This window comes from Pipra filicauda, unplaced genomic scaffold (genome assembly GCF_003945595.2).
Source record: "Pipra filicauda isolate LSUMZ 115617 unplaced genomic scaffold, ASM394559v2 scaffold1_size10287979_pilon, whole genome shotgun sequence".
Taxonomy (NCBI): domain Eukaryota; kingdom Metazoa; phylum Chordata; class Aves; order Passeriformes; family Pipridae; genus Pipra; species Pipra filicauda.
Window position 1 is genome coordinate 4335917 of NW_024104310.1, and position 19187 is coordinate 4355103.

Genomic DNA, 19187 nt, shown 5'->3' on the forward strand with positions numbered 1-19187 from the left:
CCTGCAGGTAGTTACGAGTGAAAACAAAAAAATAAACCAGACCTGAAGAGTTAAATTAGCACATTAACTTTTTTGTTCAGAAAGTCTCCTGTCCTTACAAATATTGACTTCCTGCTATGACAGAGAAATTGAGGATGCCTGAAGCTGGATGACATTTGAGTCAAGGTCACATGAGACAGAAGTGGAAATGGATCTCATAAACTCTTGCTCTGTCCTTCACTGCGAGACTATCCTTCTTCATTTTCAAAATTGTCTTCATAGAGATACTGTTATCTGATGGTTTTATGAGAGGATTAAATTAGATCATCTTAAATTTCCTATAGCATGAACATACATGTATTGTTCAATCTACAAATCTCTTTAAGATAAAAACCTGCAAAACAGTATAAATGTTGACTGCTATGTGGGGCTGTTCATCACTAAAGAATCATGAGTGTTTATTCACTGTAATGCAGATCATTCTACATCACAGTCTTTTGCTTACTAAAGTGAAGTATAATTTAAGGGATAATGTAACGTTTTTGATAAGAAACTAGAATAGAGCTGCTGGATCTAATTTTAGACTTAGAAACATTTAAGTAAAATTCCTTGATGGAAATTTTGTTGAAAGAAAGTCAACAAAAGCTAAAACTCTTAATCTGGTGCTGGACTGTTCCAAGGAGTTGAGAATGTTCCTGGAAATGGCCCTGGTTTTGAGCTTCATAAGTAGTATAATTTAGGTGAGGCCCCCAAAACCAAATCTTGATTATATTTCAGTTAAAATACATACCAAAACAAAAAATTGTGTGTGATACTGGTTTTCATTGTTATAGTTTAGCATATTGGCTATGCTGAAACCTTTCTAAAATGAATAAAAACACCTACTTCCTAAGCTTCCATTGCACTTGTGTTTCCTATTTCTTTTTTCCCATTTATGTCTTGTTACAGCTTTGTTGTTGTTTCATAAACCTGTTCCATGACTATTTTCTTTGGAGCTTCCTCTCCCTTCTTACCACAATACATTTAATTGACTGTATTTCTTCTTTTCTCAGTGTTTTATTTGTTCCATGTTGCCTTATGTTTTGAGTTTTTTTCACTTTGTCATTGCTTTTGTTTTCCTACTTCCCATCAGATTTCCTCCTCTTTGGTCTTTGACCTCTTTTAGTCTCATATTTGTCTCTTCTAGACCTCTATTTCCTTTCTCACCCCCCCTTCAATTAAGTTAAACTGTATTGGTCCAAATTTTTCACGTTTCTAAACTTTGGAACTTGGGGCACACACTTGCTGCATGTGTAAAACTGCTTCAGGTGCACAGAGCTGTATTAGTTCGTGGTGAATCACAATGCAAAGTTTCCTGGCAAATCATCTCTGACTTTACTAGGGACACACAGTAGCCCTGGTAAAGTTCCTTGTAAAAAGTTCAAGCTGGGAGATACATGCTGATGACTGTTCATAGCTGCATTAAGCTATGAGAACCCACTGCTTTCCAACATCTTTTCATTACAGACTGTTATTGTCAACCTTGAGAGTAGCCCAAGAAAGCCAAGAGCACTATTAAGAAGGAAGATTTTTAACAAAATACAAAAAGTTCAGAACTCCTTCACTTTATCTCAACATTAAACCTCAGCTTGTAGACATTTTGACTTCTGCTCTCTGCGGTCAGCTGGCTCCCTTTGGAATCCTAACATTCCCTTATGGATAAGAGCATTCCCTTTCCCAGCAGGGGCCAGCTCAGGAGCCTGAGTTCCCTTCAGCTGTTCTGAGCCCTGCTGCTGTAACTCCACCATCCACCACACCTGCAGGACTCCTCTGAGTCTGCAGTGGGCAGGGTTGAGTGAGTGTATACCTGTACAGCCCTCTGTACACGTGTATATCTGTACATATGGATCTAGTTTTCTTCTGGTCCAGTTTTTTGTGTTCAATTCAGGAGACTTTTAAAATCTGTTTATGTGAACTGGTTTTGAGTATTAGCGACTTGTTTTCAGGAGATAAGTTACAATCTATTGAAAGTCATGGAAATGGAAATACAGAAAAACTTGAACATATCAGGATACATAAGAGGTCTCTCAACACAGAGAGGGAGAAGGGAGTAGTACTAGAAAGCCAGCCTGCCACCCTAGATCCAGATTTAGGGCATTTGTCAAGAACGGGGAGCTTTTAAGTCAAGAGAGGAAAATGAATCCAACACTTTCATTCTCAAGTCACAAAGCTGTTGTCACTCTTTTAATGCACTAGATGTGGTCAACCAAGCAGTGTTCACCTCAGAGGACTTCCCAGCCTACTTAAATCATATGGTCACCTTGAGCGTAAAAATAAACTTTAAATAAGATTCAGCAAAGTCTTCCAAAATACTATTTTACAGTGTAACTCCTCAAGAAAAAAGGTACCAAGAAATGACTCTACAAAACAGTGGGTTTTTTTGCCATGACTGAAGAGACTTTTTTATCATTTCATGACATGAAATGAGAAGACCTCTTCCATATCATCATTCTGAGGAAAGACAAGCGTTATGGAAAGTCTTTGAAATATTTACATTTGAGGCATATTTATCCAGATTCTAAAGGAAATTTGAATGACATGTAGATTGTAAAATCTCTGTATAAATCTAGACCTTAGTATGTACTGTATTTGTGAACAAAAAATTCATTATATTTATCTTGCTTTTCTGTAAAACCCCAAATATGTACTACTACATCTACTCTCAATATCAACAGATAAGTAAGCAGAAAGACTTAAGTAGATCTATTATATTAGGATATTGTCAGAGAAAAAAATTACAAGAGTATGTAAATTCTTTCAGCATGTTTCCAGCTACAATTGTAGATTTTCAAAATAAAATTAAAAAAAAAAAGCCAAAACCAAAACACCTCTCCAAAATCCATCTCCGAGGGCAGTACCAGCTGTCACTGTAAGTGCAGAAAAATACTGATGTCACGTTCATGGTAGTGATTCTTAGAAATTCTAGACTGAGACTGATTAATCAGAATTAACAAACTTTGCATTTAATACCAAGAGATCTACCATGACAACTGGGTAAGGTCATTGCTTCCAAATGAATAGTGGAAGAATCTCATATAGGAAATTTAAAGTCCACATAGTATTTCAATGCCTTTTTAGGTTCTTTTCTAACTGAGTGTAGTTAAACATGTAAGTTAAACTCAGTACTGGTATGTTGGTATATGCCTCAATATAATAGGTGCTGTCAAGAGGATTTGAGAGTAGCTTACATAGCTGAATTTTTTCCTATTTATGAAGTATTAAACAATAATACTTTGTTTTTTTGGCTGTTCTAAGATGAGGAAGCGGTTGAGTGTGGTAGGTGCATTTTTCTTCTTCGATTTAACTTTTCTTTCTTAAGTTATATTTTCACTCCATTTAATGATTTCCTTTCCTATTTTTCCTTTGTGCTTCTCAGAGGAAATTGAAGGTACATGTACAAAAGTTTCCCTGCATAGCCCAATAATTTTATTTAGAGAACATGTGTTTAGAATTAAATTGAATATAGTCCAGTGTTTCTAAGAGATGTTATACATATAATGCTTTTATATTGCCACCAAGTACATTGAATCATCTTTTTAAGTAGATAAAAATATCAGAATATTCCTGGTTGCTTCATGTAATAATCAGTAATTTGAACTATTGTTTTAAACTGCTTTCTCTCTCTTGAACTTCTGCAAGATATGCATAGAAAAGTAGTATGATTAAATAATATTAGCAACACTTGGGTGGGCTGGGATGAAAAGAGATGGTTCTGATTTAAATACATGACCATTGAGAGGTCTTGCATTTCTAATTAATTCTGACAAACTGTTTCTCTGAGATGGTAGAAAGCTCGTCTATGTGGTATCATCGTTACTGTCTTCCCTAGGAGTGTAGCTGGTTACTGTTGTGCTTGCAGCATATGTTAAAGTAATAGCAGCTGATCTCTCGTGGTTTTTTTTTTACTTAAGAGGCTTTTGTTTATAAAGGCATTAGAAATTGTAGCTCATATTTTTGATCAAAGGGCCTCTGGCATGTAAAAATATACATTATAGCTATTTTATATCAAATGAGAGGATGTGTTTTTGATCAAAAACCTTTCTGTCTAATCCAGTGAGCCAAAACTTAAAGCTAAAGTCTGATAATGTATAATTTACAAAAAAGCTTGATTTACATCAGATCGTTTTGCTTTCTTTCAAGTGGCATATTTTCTATTAACTGATAAAATGTGAATAATACAGTGTTAGAATCCTTTTTAGAATGTTTGTTGTCATCACAACTTTTGCTTGAGAAGGTAAAAAGATCAGTGTGCATGCTGCAAAATCCAAGAATATTTCCAGCTGAAATATAAAACAATAAATATTGTTTTATGTTTTTAAGAAAATGGCTTATTGAAGGCTTTTTAATGCTATGCTTTGTACAGTTGTCATTTTTAAAGTAATTTCTTCTGTATTTTTTGCTGGGCTTCTAACTATTCTGCTTTATTTCTTGGCTCTTATTCTGTATGCTTTTACCCTTCGTCCAGAAGATGCTGAATGTGCTGGTCACAACAGTGGATCCTATCTAGGTGAGCAGTTGGTTACAAAAGACAATTTTGTTCCTTTCTTTCAGCTTCCTTTCCCTGGAACTACTGTGTCCACTTTGCTTTTGGGGGTAATCTGCATACAAATGTCCTTACTCTGCATGAAAAATGCATGAATATTAAGGTTTTAAACATGGCTCATTGGATTTGACATAAAGGGTTTATGTAGTGTATGCCTTTATCTGGTTAAACATAGGATACTAAAATACTGGTTTGATTTTAAAGTCAAAATAAATATTTAAATTCGGGGAAAATGTTTACTCTTAAAGTACCTCAAGCAAGCAATGTGTTTAATAAAACAAAAAGGTTACTGTATCATGAAAAGTTTGAGTTATTCTTTAAAGACTCTTTCAAGGTTTTATTCAAGTTTTGCTTACACATTTTTTCTTTGTACATGTATATCTAACCATTTTGGGAGGATTCAGTGAGACTACAGAGCAATTTGCAGGCATCAGTTCATTTTCCACATTACAAAATATAATGTCATAATAACTCAATAGCTTAAATTTAGTTTTAAAACTGAGCTCTATGTATCATTGCGGGGAGCAGGGAAGAGGAAGGGAACAAGTCCATTGGCTTCAGCTTCAAGATTCCAAATTTCAAACAACAGTAACATTTAAAAAGGTGAATGTTCCATGATATGTTTCAGCTTTTTAATTTGTGCCATTTTAAAAGCTATGTAAAAATATTTTAGTTGAAACTGTCCAGAATTCCTGCCAGCTGAAGGCTGGCTGGAGCAGATTTTGTGGCAACCAGCCCTTTTCCCAAGACTTTCATCCTCCTACTACAAGAGGAGTGGGAAGAAACTTGTCAAAGTACTTTAGTACATCCAAGCCACTGGGCTCACTGAGACAGCCTAGACCAGAAGTGTAAATTAGAGATGGTTTTCATATTGCACTTCAGTGGTTTTAAATGTGGTATATAAAAAACATCAGGCACATACAAACCATATCATTGAAAGAACTTTAACCTTTCCACAAACCCTGCGTGGTATAATTTCATCACGTGTTTGTGGAACTCGTGGTTATCTGATCAGGCTGAAAATAAACTTCTTACCTTTGTTAATTAATCAACTAAATTAATGTTGAATTGTAATTGTATTGAGATATTGAGTATGTTTGGAAAATGATACTTTGAATGTGATTGCAAATGAATTGCATTTTCCTTATCAAATCATTTCTTTGAAACAAGAAAGCCATTTCCTGTCTTTTCTTCCTGTATGCAAATACAGATTTCATGAATTCTTAGGATGAGACCATACATGAGTTTACAATCAGATCTTAGTGGGCTGCTGCTTTATTTGAGAATGAAGGTATCAAAACAGAATCCATCTTTTCATGGTGCTCTAGCCTTTTTCAGTGAAACATTTTGGTCTACTGTTACCAAAAAGACCTAGTCATCTAGGAAGGAGGTGTCTTGAGGAAGAAGCTACTATTGTCCTACGTGCAAACAACAAAAAATCAAGATGGGGTGTAGTTCACTTAGGCAAAACTTTACAGAAAGTATTGGAGAATTGCTGTACAGTTCCGGCAGTGATTCCTCTCTTGAGAGCTTTCATATCATGATGTGCTGCCATCAGTCCAGGGATGGTACCTTCGGCCTTCTCATGCTGAGTATGTGCTGTTGGAAGTGAGATGTCGGAGAGTTAGAAGACATGAAAACTAATGTTATGACCAGTTTTGGGGTAAGGACACAAATATATTCACTGGTTGTGAAAAAGTAGTTATTTAGTTTAGAAATCAGAGGTTCCTTGGAGCTCTTCACTAAGAATTGTTGATTAAAAATTATTGTATCTTAAGATCAGGCAGGTAGGCTTTTGACAGTTGATGTTACCATTCTTTTCCATATGGTAACAGGACACAGTGATTTGTAATTCAAACTGTCTCATGCACTCCATTGTCGTCTTATTTCACAAATCATTAGGAGCCCAATCCTATCCAGACATATTTAGAGTTGCTTTTCTCTTAATTTTTCAGTTGTATTTTCTTAAAGAACAAACTGCTGTGGAATAACTTTCTGGGCTGGACAAATTCCACTGCTGGAAGTGCAATAATATGAAAAAACTTGCTGACCAGCTGCAGAGAGGACATAGAACTCTTACTTATGTGCTGTGCAAGGTTTAAAACTTGGATAGTCTATAAGGTAAAGGCGTCCTAGGCAAAGACACTTTGCAAACTTTCTGTTAGGTAACAGGAACCAATACCATATCTAACTGCTGCAGTCCATCTTCCTGCTTAGGAAGGCCTCTTTCTTTTCCACTAATCTGAGAATATATTCCTTCAATCCCAAGGGTAGTGGAGGCCTTCAAAGATATATTTTTCCTCTGCCTGTTGCTTTTTGGGAGAGTGGAAAAACAAATACAATTCTTGAAAACAACTTATTGGGAATGTCCACCTGAATGTTTCTGAACGTGTATGCTCTTGAAACATGATAGGCACTTACAGCACTCCTGGATTACTAAGAAACTAACAATTTCTAGGCAAATCTCATCATTATTGCAACATAAAGCCTTGATTAAACATACTACACTGAAAACAAAACCTTAAACAGTGTCGCTGAAGGGCTTGAATCAGAACCACAAGTTCAGGGTGTTTTAGTGACATCTGAGAAACTGTCTATTTGTTGTAACCAGTTACAAGAGCAAGGTAGATTGAATCACTGATGAGGGAGTTGACCTTGGATGGTTAGTGTGAGGTAAGCTAAGTATGGTAAATCATTCATATCTCAAAATTCTAAAATCAGTAGCTTCCTAAAAGCCAGAATAACTGAGTCATGTTTCATGCTGCTCTTGATAGTATGTAATCAAATCAAGTGAGCTGCAATAATTCTAGTATCAATTATTGAATTTTCAGTTGATCTTGTGGCTCGTTAGGGGTTCAGGGTTCTGTATATAGATATAGATAGGTAGATATATAGATATAGAGATTATAGAGATAGAGATATATAGATATAGATATAGAGATTATAGAGATAGAGATAGAGATGAGATAGAGATAGAGGAGAGAGAGAGAGAGAGATGAGAGAGAGAGAGAGAGAGAGAGAGATGAGATATAGAGAGAGAGATGGATGGCTCTGGCATTTCAGTCTGTGAACCAGGTTATTCTGTGAAGATAGGACCTTCTCAGCAAGCATGTGTGCTTTAGGCACATACGAGGTGGTCATGAAGAGTAAAAGAGACAATGTTCAGAAAGCAAAATGTCTTTACCATTTGGAGTCCAGATCTGTTATGTCCGAGGTTATGCTGCTTTGAATTTGAACCCTCTCCTCTAAAGGGACTAGGATAAATTTAATGATTTTTCACCAAATTCTAATATTTAAGTCACAGTATAGTATCGTATGTTTCTGCTGTAATTTCCTGAGGAATTGCTGGGGAGAATGTTAGGAGTTTGTCTTTGCCAAGCTTAAATTCTAGTTACATTACTTGAACCTTTATGAACATACAGTAAATATAGATGAATATCATCTGTTTACTATTCTCAATTTCGCCTTAAAACTCCAGACATAATCTAAATTTTTATTAACCCTGTCTAAATGTGCAAGCTGGGAATCAGTCCAGAAGCAAACAGAGTAAGAAGTCTGCTCTGTGTTTGTGCAGTTCCTGTGTAACAATAGAAATACTCAGTATACGAGCCAGTATAAAAAAATCCCAATATTTGGGGGGAAAAAAAATCCAGAAATATCTAGTAAAAATACTGTGTTCATACAAACCTAGATAATGACCATAGTACCAAACTTACATTTGTAAGTAATATGAATACAAAAGGTGCTCATAAATGCATTTACAATTAAATAGCATTTGTTTGCTCTAAATTATGTAAGATTAAATTCAGTGAAGAATAGATGTAATTTCAACATGTACTGAAGCACTTTAATGAATGAAAATTAACAAAAGCATGTGTGCTTTATAGCATTCTGGAACTTTACTTGTGAATTTATGAACCATAGGTGAATTTATATTATGGTATTTCCTGTTAGTGTAATTTCTCTGACATTGAGAAATTACCTTTCTACTTTGATGAATATATTTGGATTTAAATTTGCACAACATAGTTGCAATCTACTTCTTCAGAATTATGTAATTAAATATAAATAACCACTGTGTTTTACATCAGCATTGTTTTAAAATACTGTAAGGGAAACAGGTTCACACATTGCCTGTTTTCAGTTTGGTTTTCCATGTGAGGCCCAAGTGGATTTCTCCATGTAAGTGTAAGGATGTTGTTTTAAGATGACCAAATGTATGCTGTTAGTGGTTAAAAGAATAATCACACTTTTCTGCTAGAGTTTTTTTATTTCATTCTTAGAGATCTACATGGTTTCTCTTGGATTGTTGTTGGGCCTTAATGAAGTTTATTAGTAATGATTTTTGATTTTTATTTTATGTTGAGAAGTGTTACAAGTTTTGAAGAGTAGTTTGAGAACATTTGTTCTTAATATTTTCCTTCCAGAGGCTGCTCTTATTTCACCAAATCTGTTACATTCCAGCAGTAGTTTAGGGCTTTGCATGTTCAGTAAGGTTCTAGTCATGTAGCTGTAACCAGTGAGCTGGTGTGAGCTTCTCCATTTTCAGAATACTCTGTCGCTTTAGTGACAGAATTTTCCCCTTTTATTTTATAGTCTGCATACTTGGCAGCTAAGGTTAATCTCTGCTGATATCCATATTCCTCAGACAGTGTAGCCTGCAGCTCCTTCCATATTTGTCAATGCTTATATTATCAAATGTTCTGGGCAAGAAATGCTTTTTCCTTTTGTTCTCTATAGAAATTTACTTTTAAGATAAATCATTTTATAGAAATATTATTTTTTCTATTGCATATCAGTATTGGTTTTGGTTTCCTGTAGTAATTTTCACTATATTTTTAATGATGCTCTGTTGTTCATTTAAATATATGAAGTTTATTTTTCATCTTTTCTGAACTGTAAAATATGCAAACATTATCAGAATATTTTTTGCCTTTTCATAAATGCTTTTATTCTTGCAAATACAATATTGTTTCAGTTCAACTTAATATTTTTGTGCCATCATAGTTGCCCAGCATAGAATGCAATTATAAATGCACACATTCAGTAGAAAATATTTATTAACAGTTCTTTACAGAATAGCTTCTGAAGGTCACAGTAAAGTTAAACCACATATGAGAGGACATATAATGGCAGCTGTGAGAGAGGAAGAATCATGTTTCCAGGAATGGTGCAGCGGTATCATAAAAGTGTTGGATGTATTTGAAACTGTCTCACCCTTTCTCTCCAAATTGTACATTTTCCTTGTTTTTGAATGCTCCTTAAAAGCAAGCTTTCTTGGGTTTCTGTATGGGGCTGATTAGATGGGCTTTGAGGAACAGTTAAAAACAACTTTCAAATTGGCAATAGTCATAAAGTGGTGAAACAATCAGTTTCACAATCACAGGTTTTTAATAGTCAATAGTTTTACAGAGCATCTTCAGCAGCACACTACAGAGAAGTCATCCATACTGGACATCTACTTTGTTATCTCTGTCTCACGTTTGTTCTTTTTAATTAATATAATAGCTCTTCTGTAATGTCTAAGTCCTAGTTGAACTTGTTGTTGAACCTTCTTAATATACGGGACAATATTACTATTTTCATTAGAACAATAAGTTCAGTCACTGAAATATCAAATGTTTTATTCAAGGAAGCCCATGTTATCCACGGGAATGATGTCACCTGAGTCTTTGTGATGCTTTCTCTGCAGCCTGTAAAAGTGACAAGGGAAAGATCAGCCTGAAGACAGCACTGAAAGATTTTCTCCTTTCTGAAGGAACGAAAGGAATGAAAATTCTTAAATAACTGACCACCTGGCTGTTTGGTGATGAAATCTGAATAAATTGGATGGAGAAAAGAGGAACAAGTTACAAATGGCCTTACTAAAACCTAACAGCGGGGATTTAATTGATATGAAAATTTTGCAGAAAAAATATTTTTGCTAAAGATTGCAAAGTTCAACATGTAAGCAGAGGTTGAGAAGCTGTTGGTAATGGCATTTGAGAAAGCTGCTCAGGGGCACAGAACTCTTGGTATTTGTAAGGCCGACACATTGATTTATCTTCATTTGATCTTACTTTTTACCTTTTCCAGATATGCGGAGTCTGGGTTTTGTGACAAAGCTCTTTATTTTGTTAGCCATTTAGCAGTCAGTGGTGAGGAGTTATTCTGTATTTTTCTCCTTTTTTTTTTTTGTTTCTCCATAAAGTGATTATACAGAAAAAAAAAAAGGCGGGGGGGGGGGGGGGGAACCACAACAAAAAACCCAGAATAATTTTTTTTTTTTTTTTTAATCTGGAGCATTTTAGATGAGGCCTCGGGAAACTTATAACTCACTTCATGTGTCTGTATTGCTAAAGTTACTTTTAATCTTTCTTTATATAACTGTCTATGAAGTTAGGTATAGTAATGAGCAAGAGAACATCCTTGTGTTATGATGGACTTCACTCTAGGGCAGGCAAGATCTCCCAGGCCCTATTATGGGTGTGTAAACTCTCCAACAGGGCATTTCTAAATCTGACTACAGTTACTTCAGTGTTTGTGTTCTTTGAATAATAACATAACTCAGTTTATTTCATTACATTTTTATATCTCATATTTTGATCCCTTTTCTATGCCAGCCCATCTCCTACTTAGTCTAGACCATACCGTACCTCTTAAAAATGCCATCAGCCCTTTCCGTGGACGGAATTTTCATCAGTTTGCATTTTACTTATATATATTGTTATATTTTGAATATGAATGGATTGACATCATGGTATTCTCAAAGAAATTTTTCTTCACTTTTTGTGTGTATGCATGTGTTGAAGATTCCGTAGGTATAGGGGCTCACATCAGTTAAATAACTTGGTTAACATCCTCTGTAATCCAGGTTCTATGACAATTTATGCTGAGTGGAACTGTGTGAGAAATGATAAGCCTGTGACTAAGCCTTGTAGCATTTCTCTTCAGATCTGGTTCTAAATATTTGCAAAATTGAGTCTTTAACTTGCCAAATACTACCTTTGAAGAAGAAATCATAATATGATTACTTCTCAAACACCTAAACATAAGTGTTATTACAAGTTTGTGAAAACATGTTGCTGAAAATCTGGGGTCACCAAACACGTGTTTACTATGAAATGTTCTGGGAAACAAAACAAACTTTCTCACTATTTAAAGTATAGTTTGTGTTTTAATCCATTCCTGCCAGGTAGGGAAATCAGCTCTGCAGTCCTTTACAGTCGTTCCTCTAGTTCCTTCTGGAACAAAAATGGTGCCATAGAGATACTAGTAAAATGTAATGTAATGCAATGTAAAGGATTTATTTGAAAAATCTAAGCTAATCATTAACAGAGAGTAAGTTAGTTTTTAACATATAGTGTAAAAGATGGTGATGCCTTGTAAATGCAGATTTAATAGCAATATTAACTTTTAATTTCATAATATGAGTACTGTATTGTCTAAGATGTTCCTAGTGTTTTGGAATTTGACTAAGAGTGTTAGGGTTTACTTATAAACATATTTAGGAAATGTTTTGTGCACTTTTTTATATACTATCAGCATGGAACTAAGGACAGCAGAATTGTTCAAGGAGTTAATTCTCATTAACCCTTTCAACCACCAGATGTGCTTCTACTATATATTTTATTTGATGTCTGTGTGCCATAGTGACTTAATAGACTTGCATTATGTGTAGTATGAATCTAGATTGCTTGAATTTTCTTGTGTATATATACTATTTTACAAGATACTCAAATAATCTAAATTATCTAAATACGTTTACAAGTTATTGCAATTATATTTTACAGTTATACTTTTATTGGTAATTTTAATTTTACAGTTTAAATAGGTACCCTATATAGTTTAAAAACATGGGAAATGTTATTCTAATAACCTGGCATATTAAACATATAATATATTTTTTATTCCATGCTCCAGTCCTTGAATGTTTGGAAGAGACTGTTTTCAAATGTTTTGAGAAGACTTATTTTCTTACTTCGAAAAAACCTTGTTCTTGTTGCAGCTGGTTTTAGAAGAAGCTTTCGTCTTAGCAGAAAAGATAAAAAAACAAACAAGTCTATGTATGAGTGCAAGAAGAGTGATCAGTACGATACAGCAGATATCCCAACCTATGAAGAAGTTGCAAAATACAGACGACAACCTAATGACAAATACAGACTTGTCGTTTTGGTTGGTAAGTTGTTTTCTTTATTTTTGACCTGGTAAAACAGAGGGCTGACAACTGGCGCAATACTTACCACAGGGTCATTTACATGGGAAGGGATCTCAGGAGGTCGCCTGGTCCAACCTCCCACTCAACAGGATTAACACTAAATTCGGAGCAATTAGTTGGTGGCAACAACTTTGGGAACCTGCCTTCCCATCATGTCTTCTCTTGTCTTCCCACCTCACACCTCAGTAAAGAGGTGGCCTCCATCTTTTCAGAGGGTATTAGAAGGGTGCTGGTGGGTCCCCGTAAGACATCTCTTTTCCAAGCTAGACAAGCCCAATTCCCTCAACCTCTCTTTCACGTTATGTGCTTCAGCTCCTGACCATCTTGGAGGCCCTCTGATTTCTTTGATCCAGTTTATCAACAAGGTTGTAGTGCAGGGCTCACTGTGGACAGAGTATTCCTCATGGGATCTAACAAGTGCTGAGTAAAGGGGAAGAATCATTTCCCTCTATCTGCAGACTTGGCTCTTGCTGATACAGCCCAGTCTCCTGTTGGCCTTCATTGCCACCAGTGAGCTTGCTGCACACCTGGACCCCCAAGTCATTGTCATCCAGCCAGTCAGTCCCCAGCCTGTACTGCAGGACTGTGTATTTGTCCTCATTAAATCTCACAAAGTTCTGCCAGCCCACGCCTGTAGCATATCAAGGTACATCTGAATGGAAGCCCTGCCCTGGAGCAAGAAATTTGCATCACCCATCCTGGTATCGGAAACTTTCTAAGGGCCCATTCTGACCTTGGTACAGATATGAAACAGAGTATGTCCCAGGGTAGACACCCAAGGAACCCCTCTTGTAATGAGTAGTAGAGTACACACCAATAACCCCTTCCATTTGAACATGATCCACTTTTTCACTTGTCTAGTAGTCCACCTTTCTAGACAGGATGTCCCAACATGCACATAAGGATGCTTTAGGAGATTGTGCTACACCAAAGGGAGATGACATTAAAATACAGTTACCATGGTTACTAGTCTGAATGCACCAGTCAAGCTGTACTAAAACCCAAAAGAATTAGGTTGGTGTTATGCTCTTAGAGATCAATCAATGTATCTATGGGGAAAAAAAGAACAAGATAAATACCTGAGGTATTGTTATTCTGACAATAAAAATGGAAAGAAACATAACCACTTATTGTGTTAGAATAAGTAAATAGACCAGTAGTAAGAAAGGTGGATGCAAGGTAGACCTCTCTAGGCCAAGAAGGAATGTAAGCATCACTGCACGAGACTCAACACGTCATCCTTAGTCAGCTTTCCATTCTTCTGTAATCTGTCACTGCCATATCTTCCTCACAGCATTTATTATCTAATCAGAATGCATTGCTTCAGCCTCCTAAAAAGAGAGAAATTACATTATCTTAAGATTTTCAAAGGTAACAGTCAGAGTACCAGTGAGTAATGTCTCATTGTTAATTGTTTCTTTGGGCAGTAGTACACAGGCTGATGCTTCATTAGTAAAGTTTCCTCCATTCTGAAAGCATCAGAGAAGAGAAATATGACCCTCTATTCGAGACTGCTAGGAACTGTTGAGTTCCTATGTTTTTGTATTGTTCATATCCAAGGGAACATTAAATTTAGTTTTTAATAAACAATTTTGTCACTCTCCAGCACTAAAAATCAGCCACCTACTAGTGTGATCACTGTGAGATTGTGGGCTATATACAACAAGTAATAACATAGTTGAGTTGATTTTACAGTTACATCAACAGAGTGTAGTGCAAAAGTGTGATAAGTAGACTTCTTATAACAAATTGCATATGTCTGATCTAAGGAATGCTTAGAGATTCCGTTTGATTTTTGTTGTAATAAATCAAATGAAGAAAGTGTGCTTTTTCAGTAACAAAAGCAATTCAGAAATTTATTGCAGACTTCAGTAATTCTAATGTTTTTCTCTGGGTATTAAGAGCAGCTTTAGTCTGGCCAATACCATAAAAATGTCTTGGGCAAAATGTGGAAAAACTAGCAGAGCTAAGCAATACAGGTATAGTAAAAGCGAACCTATTTAAAAAGCTTTCTGTGTGCCAGTAGCAGCATTCAATATAATCCATCAAATATAATTTGGATAGTAGTACCAGGAAACAAAGGGACAGATAATTAATTTATAGCTGTAATTGGTGGGGGCACTAAATGTCTGTTGTGTTATGCTAGGTCTGAATGTATAATTTATTGTTTAAAAGGGGGTTTTTAGATTTTGGTTTACCCTTTTTTAAGGGGAGTGCTTTTGACAACTTTGAAACAAAAATTTTGCTTCATTTTGAATTTGTCTAGTCTAATTTGAAGAACATGAATTGCACACACAGTAATTTTTAGTGCCCTGTAGTGTGATATATGCTATACTCAGGTTCAGCTCAATGTACTAGTTTGTCAAGATTTTACCTTGTCTGTTAATGTAAGTTCATGAATAAAGCCCTGCATATCCTTGGGGCTAAAATAATACCATCTGAAGCAGTAATGATACGGACACTTCTGCTGTGCTTTTAGTTGTTATGAATGTGATGAGTCTGCTAAAATCAAAATTATTCAATATTATGCCACCTATTGTCTTCTTGCAGAGTGGCTTGCAGAGTCATAACTGATCTACAGCAGTAGTGCAGGAGAATGGCCTACCACGGCCATGCTGCTTGCAGTGAACTAACTGGACAGTTGAGAAAGAGACCTAGAATTGCTGTCTGCATTCAGCCTTCCTGGCCAAAGGTCAGCAAGGCTCGTGAATGAATAGCTAGGATGTAAGCTAGTGCCTAGCCTTGCCCACGAGAATGCCGGTATGAACTCACTGATCCTACTTCAGAGAACAGCAGATCTTGAAGTACACTCCCACTGCTAGTTAGAATGCACTGAAGCAAAATAAGGAGGTTCTCCTTTCCTACCACATATCTCATTGAGCTGCAGTTGGACAAGCATGCACAGTCACTGCATTATAGTGTACTAGGATTGAGCCACAGAACCTCTCTCAAGGCATATTTCCTGCAGGGTCCTTATGATCCCAGCAGTGATATTGTCACCTCACTCCCAAAATCTTCTCTGAAAGACCACTTTCTTTTTCTTTTCTCTCAAACAGACTTCTAGGAGCTCATTATGTATCTATGGGTGAAGATCAAACAGCTTTTTCAGTTTTCTTCAGACGTGTCTGAGTGGTACAAAATCTAGTGCAAGTTTTAATGATTGGTGGTTTAATTCTGAAAATGTCCCTCAATAAAGTGAGATGGGCACTACAGTCCACTTGCAGGATTCGACCATTACTTAGCTTGCATGACTCAACATGCAACAGCAAACAATATAAGCCTTCCTTTAAAAAAGTAAACAAAGTATCTCTGAATCTGTCACCAAAGCTGTAAATATTGCTGCCTGGGGTGATTTATAGTAAACCAAAACTACACTACAGTCATGGATTCCACATGCCTGACATTTGACTATAAGAATCTGGATTGTCCTTTTCAATCCTGCCACTTCATTCTCTTTTTGAGTTCAAATTGTGTTCAGATTCATAACTATGAGAAACTGGCATCTTTCTCTGCTACATCAAAATGAAAAGAATACTCAGAAGAGAACTCTCACTTGGGAGATGTAAAAATCCGCATAACGGATGTCTTTGCTAAGCAGGAATCAGCCTCCAGTATTATGAGAAATCTGTGAAGACAGCACTGAAAAAGAAGAATCTACACCTTTCAGTAGTTCAATTTAAAGGTGATTTTTAAATGGTAATTTGGAGATAGAGCAGTAGTGAGCTTGTGGTCTGGAAACTGATTTAAGTTTCCAAAGCATCCGTTGCAGGAAGTGAAGCCTGGATTCTTTATAATAAATAGAGCTAAAAGCATATTGTTGATTTGACAGAACGTCAGCTGATGAAGTAATATTTGTGTAGATTTGATGGAAAAGATTTTTTGCTTGAAAGCAATACAGTAATATTTTTTTAAATTGAATTCCACTTGTTTTGTTCTACTTTGCTAGGATATATTAAGAGTTTTAATTACTTTTCCTATAAAAATCCATATTTGCCTTAAATAACTGAACTACTTAATAAGGGAATTTTTTAATAAATAATAACAAAAGTAATGCTATTATCTGCATAACACATTGATGTCCTCTGCAGACATGCACCAGTAGAGGCTGCTGTACACCGTATTAAGTAAATATTTATACATACCAATAGATTAATTTACAGGAAGGTCAGAAATGGAATTTGAAATGTAGTTGTGCATTTAACTGATGAAAACACATAGAAATTTTAAATGCAGAAACCCTAAGACTTTACAGAGAGACAATAGTCTGGGGGTAGCTGCACAGTAGCAAGCACTAGCTTTTCATCATTATATGTTTCTAATTTCAGACAGGGTTTGATGCCATTTTTACAAATAGGCCATTTTTACAAATAGGCATCTGAAGGTACTGAAGCATCAGTCTGTTTTCGGACTCTGACTATTAATTAGCCAATACAACACTACTTCATTGATATGTTTATTAGGGTTTGTATTTCCAGTGTCTAAAATGTCTTTGTGAAGAACCACTCCATGCATAAATGTGTCACTTTTACTAGGTGCACAAGAATTTTCTTTAAAACCACATGTAATATCCTTGCATTACTTGGGATGTGGTTCCAGTGACTCTCCTCTGTGTTCTGCTGTTGACCTGGCTCTGTAGAAACAGAGCTAGCTGCTGCACTGTCAGAAACATAAAAGCATGCAGAGCTGAGCTCCCTTCACACAGAGCACCGTGGCCCTGCCACAAAAGGGGACAGGCAGGCTGGAGCCCTACATGAAGGGCCCCTGGAGGCCCACACCAAGTGCCTGTGGAGCCTTTGAGACCTCACAAACATCGGTCACCACTGGCAAAGAGCTACTAGTTAGGGACAACATGAAAGCCAAAAGGAAGGTCTGCTCAGTAGCTTCTAGTACAGCACTATTCAAGAGGAGGTGGAGGAGACAGGTCAAAAAATTTCCATGCAGTCTTTGTTTTGTCCTGCCATCCTCTTTCCAGGAGTGGTCTCTCTTTGGCAGTTGCGTGAAGAAGGAAACATTTGCTTTGGAACAGTTCAGACAGCAGGCAGGAGACAAGCACAGTTTAAAAGAAAATCAACAACAAAGAAAGAAACCCAAACATCCCAAATGGGTTGTGACCTGGCAAATGCTCTCCTTCCTTCCTCTGCCTCTGCAATGCCACCTTCATACAATCAAAAGGTGGATGGTGACAGCTACAGCCAGCCAGGAGTCAGGCGGTGTTTCTGCCTGCAGCAGAGGCTGGAAGGAGCAGTGCTTCCAGGGCATGAGGAGAAGTTGGAAGCAATTGTCCCCAGGGGCATCTGGTGCAGGTAGGCAAGGGATGCAGCAGCTGGGGGGAGTGAGGCCATGCTGACACACAGATTGCAAAGGCTTTGGGGGCACTTTGCACACGCCAGCTGGGGTCCTCTAGTCTGCAAGTTGGGAATATTCTGGCAAAACGAACAGCCAAACCAGTTCTTGTTCTGGAAAGCTGCAGGTTAGGATGCAGGGGTCTGTAGTAGGGCTGAGGATGGAGATGGGTCCATACTGAGGGTAGTTTCTGTAGAAAAGAAAGTTAGCTTTGCTGGAAACTTGTTTTTTCACTGATTTTTCTTCATTAATAAAGTCAGAGCAGAGTAACTGCCAACTACATCCCCTGAAATTTGTCAGCGCTGTATATTATAGGAGAGGCTAAAAAACCATGGGCATTTCCAAATGGCTGATTAAAAGGCAGTATATGTCATAGCTATATGCTATGTAGTCTTACCTTGGAGAGTACTGAAGACAAGAGAGAACTGTCTGTTGGGAAACAGGACGATTATTTTTCTTCCAGGTCCTGTAGGGGTTGGACTGAATGAACTTAAACGGAAATTGCTGATCAGTGACACCCAGCACTACGGGGTAACAGTGCCACGTAAGTAAAAATGCACTTCTATTCTCCTAATGATATACTTGCATTACTAGCCTTTATTATTGCATTACCTTTAAGGCACTTTCAAATTTGGGTCCCTAAATGCATGCTTGGCATTCAAATTACTTTTCTAATTTTTAAAAGTGCTGCTGCAGTTCTGTATTAAATAGCATTAATTACACTGATCAGATATTTTGGCTCAGAGGCATAGCAGTACACTTTCAGTACAAGTTTAATGTGATTGATGTCAGTAAGGTTTAGTAAATGAAACTCAGCTGAAGAACACCCTGGATTTGGCTGTAAAGCAGTGAAATACACTCTGTTACCAGTGCTTGCATTCAGCAAAATGGCCTTTCTCCATTAGGCTGAAAAACGAAGACTGATGATAAACAGTTTAATCTATGAATAAATTAATTAAATCCCTTTGATTAGCTTTAGTAAAGTCGATTTGGTGATTCTTTTTCCTCTTTCCCCCTATCTGACCACATAGTGTGATTTTTATAAAATTGAATAACATTGTGCTGTGTTAACTTTACAATACTTTA

General features: G+C 36.6%; 1 protein-coding gene across 4 annotated transcripts in view; it reads left to right on the forward strand.

Moving 5' to 3' along the window:
* MPP7 (membrane palmitoylated protein 7) overlaps window positions 1-19187 on the forward strand; it is a 150423-nt gene that overhangs the window by 122444 nt on the left and 8792 nt on the right. Inside the window, exons 13-17 of one of the 4 annotated variants that reach the window (XM_027717352.2) lie at window positions 3274-3294; window positions 3395-3406; window positions 4484-4525; window positions 12549-12719; window positions 18565-18645. In XM_027717352.2, the coding sequence (XP_027573153.2) occupies window positions 3274-3294; window positions 3395-3406; window positions 4484-4525; window positions 12549-12719; window positions 18565-18645 (327 nt within the window). The remainder of the gene's footprint in view (window positions 1-3273; window positions 3295-3394; window positions 3407-4483; window positions 4526-12548; window positions 12720-18564; window positions 18646-19187) is intronic. The other 3 variants (XM_027717356.2, XM_039380633.1, XM_027717358.2) reach the window with 3 other exon arrangements.